The sequence below is a fragment of the Gymnoscopelus microlampas genome (assembly GCF_963454915.1).
Source record: "Gymnoscopelus microlampas genome assembly, chromosome: 11".
NCBI lineage: Eukaryota > Metazoa > Chordata > Actinopteri > Myctophiformes > Myctophidae > Gymnoscopelus > Gymnoscopelus microlampas.
This window is the reverse complement of record NC_139948.1, coordinates 20668087-20674086: the sequence shown is the minus strand read 5'-3', so window position 1 is coordinate 20674086 and position 6000 is coordinate 20668087. Positions and strand designations below refer to the sequence as shown.

At 46.3% G+C, this 6000-nt stretch overlaps 1 protein-coding gene across 1 annotated transcript in view; it reads right to left on the bottom strand.

Annotated features, from left to right (window-relative positions):
* Positions 1–825: 825 nt before the first annotated feature.
* LOC311054655 (voltage-dependent T-type calcium channel subunit alpha-1I-like) overlaps positions 826–6000 on the bottom strand; it is a gene marked incomplete at both ends in the record, with an annotated part of 249150 nt that continues 243975 nt past the window's right edge. The window contains 3 exon segments of the mRNA XM_084070659.1: positions 826–1560; positions 3306–3514; positions 3949–4159. Coding sequence (XP_083926785.1) covers positions 826–1560; positions 3306–3514; positions 3949–4159 — 1155 coding nt within the window.

Sequence of the window (6000 nt, the reverse complement as noted above, 5' to 3'; positions counted from 1 at the left end):
CAGAACAGATGGACATTAGATCCGCTTTCTGCTCACCCAGCCAAAACAAATGACCTACCTCCTCCCCTTCCCCTCCATTCACCCATCCATTCATCCATCTTTTCATCCTTCCTTTCGGCCGTGATATATTCCGATTCTCTCGTGCTTCCTCCCACTCACTTGCAGCGCTGTCTCAGAGACATAAACAAAGCAGCCTCTGTCAGCATGGAGAGCTTTGTCAGTGTGGACGCCTCCATTTCAGCATTTTCCAACTTCAGTGAACTCGAGCAGAGACGGAAACAAACAAACAAACAAACAAACAAACAGGAACAAAACTGAGAAATAAGGAAACGGGAACGCAACAGCAAGACTAGTCTGTATTGTTTTTGTTGTTGTTGTTGTTGTTGTTTTTTAGCTCTGTCTCTGCTCCTCGTGAAAAACTCCCTGATGTGATTCAGGCCTCTCCTGGTTTGTGAACATGACCAGAACTTTCCACAGCCCGCACTTTCTCAGGGGGGCCACACCCCTAAAGAGGAGATGAGGGCCCACCTCCTATCCCCCAGGCCCCAACTCAAAGGATCCTCTTTTATAATCCTCAACGACAGTTCAGGACTGGACCACTCCCCTAGGTAGCACAAAGTAGGACTGGGTGGAGGTCACAAACGTGTAGAAGGGGGTTTGAGGGGGCAGGATGAGTTTTTTTGGGGGGTGGGGTTGGGAATACGGGACATCATGTGTCATCAAGCCTCTCTCTGCCTCAGGTTCGGACAGAGACAGTGAGATGGACAGCAATGGGGTTCAGATCCAAGGAACGGAACGACAAAGAAATAAAGCGACCGGCGAGTTTCATCTGTTTTTCCGACAGGGACCCACCGCCGCTTGGCTAGAGCTCTTCCCCTTGAATCCCTCCTCCCCGTCCTCCCTCCCACCGCCTCCTTCGTTCTTTCTCTCCCCAACCACCGCCGTCCAGGGGTTGGCCAGGAAGCCCTGCTGGTCCATTAGCTCCAGCCCCAGGATGTCCCTGTGACCCCCCTCCCTGCCCCGCAACGACAGGAGCACGCCCCCTTGTTCCAGGCTGCCCGTGCTGTTGCACTTCTTCACCGCGCCGCCGCCGGCGGGCGCCGCGGAGCCGGGCGACAGCAGCGAGGTGAGCGACAGGCTGCTCAGCGTCTCCGACAAGTGTTCGCTGTTGCCCGCCTGGCTGGAGCCGCTGCAGCCCCCCGTGGACGAGCCGATCACGATGCCCAGGTCCTCGTCGGAGGGGTCGATGGAGTCGTCGCGGGTGTAGCCCGGGCTGGTGCTGCCCCGGCCGCTGCTCTGGCTCCGCTGGTGGCCCCTGGTGGCCTGGAGGGTCAGCGCGGGCGAGAGACCCGGGGGTCTCGGGGTCTGGGAGATGATGGCGGTGGTGTTGTCGTCCGGCGTGGGCGCGGGGTAAGGCAGCGGTATATAGGGGGCCATGGGTAAGGGGAGCTCCAGGTTCTGAGGGGGAGAGACGCTGAAGCTCAGTCCTTCCTCCAGCGTGGTCTGGAGGCTGCCCTCGGAGCTGCCTGTGGCCAGGGACGAGTCGCTGTGCGACGGGAACTAAAGACAAAATAAAATGGCTGGATATGAACACAGCTCATTTATGTTAACAACTTTTGTCAACATGGATTGTTTTGATCTCATCTTGCATGTTGTCACTGTCGGGGCAGAAACCTTGTATCTCCATGTTTCAACTTTTTATGTTTTTTTTCTCAAACTAACCCTACTTCGTCCTACACTCATGTTACATGGTCACCTTGCTAAACTAATGGCCTAAGTATTTTTTTTTTTGTCAAGTTTTTCGGAAAAAAATAAAAACTGATCCAAAACAAAACTATATGATATTTCTTAATCATTTCACCCAAAAACAAATCTCCAGACTTAGGCAATTTGTTGGGCCTAAGTCACAAAAACATGTGACTTAGGCCAAAAAAATATTTTGGCCTAAGTCACACTGGGGAGATAGGCCATTATACTAAAAGGGGAGGGAACAGCATGATCCTTTTCAATTAGGAGATAGGCGATTTTTACCAGAAGTGGCCAGTGTCATAAGGAGCTGACTTAGGCCCCTAAAAAAATCCTCAAAAAATGACTTAATAATTAGTTTAGCAAGGTGACATCATGAAAGTAGCCAAAATAGCCGGTCTACAACCTCACAAGTGAAAGTGTGTCTGTGGGTTTTATAAATATTGAAGCAATGAAAAGTATTAAAAAGAGCTTGTGTGACTAAATAATAAATACAATTGTATCCATTGGAACACAGCTTCTTTCTTCCATTTCCTGAAAAGTAACGGTTTTGAACATAACAAGGTTTCCACCCGAAAGTAATTATATAATAAATATTGTAATTGCACTGGCTACAACATTCATTAGATATATCATGCATCACTGTCAGTGTCAACATGAAGCAGGTCACAGAGAAATCCCTTATCTAAATGAGCAGAAAACACAGCTTCACCAGCGCCATCTAATTACCAATCTAATTACTTCCTCAAAACCACGTCTTCGAGAAAATGTAAGAAAACACAATCTTGGATTAAAGCATAATTAGTCTATTTTTGTCTTCTCACATGTTGTTGTCCCATAAAACAACGTTGTGGAAGGAGTACTCAGATGTTTTACTTAAGTAGCAATACCACAAAATGAAAATACTCACATCCAATCTTTTGTTGAGTAAAAGCGCAAAAGTATGCGTCACAATATGACGTGTTGTAAGCTTTTGGAATCGGCTATTTTCGAACATCTGAAGTATACAATAGGGCTTACAGTAAGTGGTTAATATATGTTGATAATCTCAATCTGCAAAGTAACTAGTAACTAAAGCTGTCAAATAATTGTACTGAAGTAAAAAAGTACATCATTTGGCCCTGAGATGGACAAATTACTCAAGTGAAGTAAATGTACCTAAACATCTTACTTAAAGGAATAGTTCACCCCCAAAATGACTTTTTTTCTATCAATAAGTCACCCCATGGAGACTTGGGAGACATAGAGATATATATATTTTTTGGTCACATTCCTAAGCCAATAATGTGATGACCGGCAGCGGTTCCGGTAAGAGTCTCCTTTCTGTCACATACCGGAACCGCTGTCTACAACTGGTCACGCTGGTCATCAAATTATTGGCTTAGGAATGCGACAAAAACAAAAAAATATCCATGAATTCAAGTCTCCATGGGGTGACTAATCGATAGAAAACATTTTTTTTTGGGGTGAACTATCCCTTTAAGTACGGTATTTGAATAAATGTACTTAGTTACTTTCCACCATTGCCTCAAACAAGGTGCCCCCTCCCCCCTCCTTGCCTGTGTGCAGAGCATCTTGCGGTGTGCTCCTGGGGAGCGCATGGAGGCCCAGGAGGCCGGCGAGGTCAGTCTCAGGCTCCTGGAGAGGCGCAGGGGCCTGCTGCTGCGGGGCGGCGCAGGGATGGGCAGCGCCGCAGGGTGGAAGAACTCTGCAGGCAGGTGGAAGAGAGGTGACCTGCTACTGGGACCTCCTCTCCTTTCCTCCTCCTCCTCCTCCTCCTCCTCCTCCTCCTCTTCACTCCTCTCCGTGTTGTTGCCGCCTGAAACCCGACCTGGAGAGGAAGGAAAGGTTAAGCCATTGAGGTCTGAGGTTCCGATTCTACAAAAGGTGTCTTCGAAATCTAAACCGTTTTCTGAAAAAAACGTGTGTTTCTATATCAGTGGTGCTCAAACTTTTTCATGTCAAGGACCCCCAAAATTATATGTATTTGGCCGCGGACTCACAAATATTTTCTTCCAGGGACCCCCCCAGAAGCAAAGATTTGAGTAAAAAATGTGTGCCGCGCTATGAGCTTGTGTATCTGCAATTTTTGAATAGCTAAATACATCTTAAAATGACACAGATGCGTTCCCGGTCTTCATGGATTAATAGATGGATAGATGCAGTGTCTACATCAACCACTATCAGTCTGCATCGACTCACTGGGGCTGATGTGGTGAAGTGGCGTTCCATGCTCCTGGTCCGTGTGCACCTCCATCTCCAGCAGGGCTATCTCCTCCTCGGGTCCAGAGCTGAGGGCGCTGCAGGGTCGCTCCAGTCCCATCAGGGCCTGGTGGGTGTGGGTCTGGTGGCCTCCTACCTGAACACTGCCTCCACCTCCCTCAGAACTGTGGGAGTCACTGCTGCTCCTTCCCTGAAAGATCAAACACACACACACACACACACACACACACACACACACACACACACACACACACACACACACACACACACACACACACACACACACACACACACACACACACACACACACACACACACACACACACACACACACACACTCTACCGTGAAACAACCATTGTCTTGTGAGGACCAGGAAAATGGTCCTCAAAATTGTCTATCTAAAAAATTGCTATACTTGTGTTTTGTGGGGACATATGGACCTCACAAGCATAGTAATACAAGTACACACACACACACACACACACACACACACACACACACACACACACACACACACACACACACACACACACACACACACACACACACACACACACACACACACACACACACACACACACACACACGCACACACACGCACACACGCGCACACACACGCTGAAAATAAAGCATTTTCCAATAAATCCATGGGATGGGGTGACAGAGTGGTGCTTGTGAAGTATAATGCGTGGGCTCTGACTCAGTTTGCCATAAGCCTCACATAAAGAAACAGGATAACTGCACATATCAAGGGACAGACTTCAGAATTGCAGATAATGGATATGTGTGATGAAAAATGGCTGGGGGGGGGGGGGGGGGGGGGTCAATGCATTTTACATAAAGCGGCTTGCAGAGCCTTGTGTTCACCGCTATAACTAAATGCAGTGATTCAGTGCCAGCACTATGGGGTGCATTTAGGGGCAATGCCCACCCAGATTGGATTTAGTGACCCCCGTCCCTGCCTTAACCACTCATCTATTGGTGCCCCTAATTAATTTCTTTACGACATAATGTTAAATATACATTATTCATACATATTATAAATATACCATACATTTGTGGGTAATTTTACAGGCTAATACAGGCCTATTAATTTGCTTGAGGGCAAGCAAGTAATTTCCACAGGTTTGGAACCACTGATCCAGATGGACCATGCCTCTCTCATGGGGTTGATGTCATTCCGAGAATCGGAGGGGCAGCTACAGTATAGCGAAATGAATTGAACAACAAAAACCTTATGCAGATGACCGTGTGCATTGGATTGTGCATGCTGCAGCAGTGCTGCGAGAGTTAATTTGATTGTGTGTGTTATGCATAATTTTACTTATCGTTTGCCGGTGCATAAGTTTACTACTACTTTATCCCAGAATTTGTTATGTGGTGCTTAAACATAAAGTGCCCCTTTGAGAAAAATAAATGATCATCGTCTGGAACCAGCACTGCAGTGATTCTCAACCTTATTACTTTCAAGGACCCCCAGTTTAATATACATTAGGTCACGTACCAGTATTTGATTTCAGATTTTTATCTCTGGGTCATAGTAGACTGTAAAATCCAGAGTCATTTTTACTCTGACTGTACCAATGGTACCAAAGGGACCCATAAGGGTCTGATGATGGCACCGTCAGTCTACTTCTTAAAGAATGACAATATTCATTTGATTTAAATCTCTGTATTTCTTACATACCTCATGGTTTAGGGGTCCAGCTCTCTAGCAATGAGTTTTATACCAGGCTTACAGTGTCGTCTACCCTCTAGTCTAAGCAGTGCAACAGATACATTTACAGTACAGCTACTGTGCTGAAAGGGAACAATGATCAATACACATTACTCTCTCTCAAAAGAAAATATAGTAGTAAATCAATATATAACACATACATTTGAACAGTATGACCAAAAAAACACACAAGTAACATGACACTACTGTATATGAGGCAAAAATAATAATTATGCCTGCAACATCATGTGTTTGATCAATAGGGTATAGCTAGCTAACCAATTCTTGCTCCCAACTCGTCACATGCAGTACG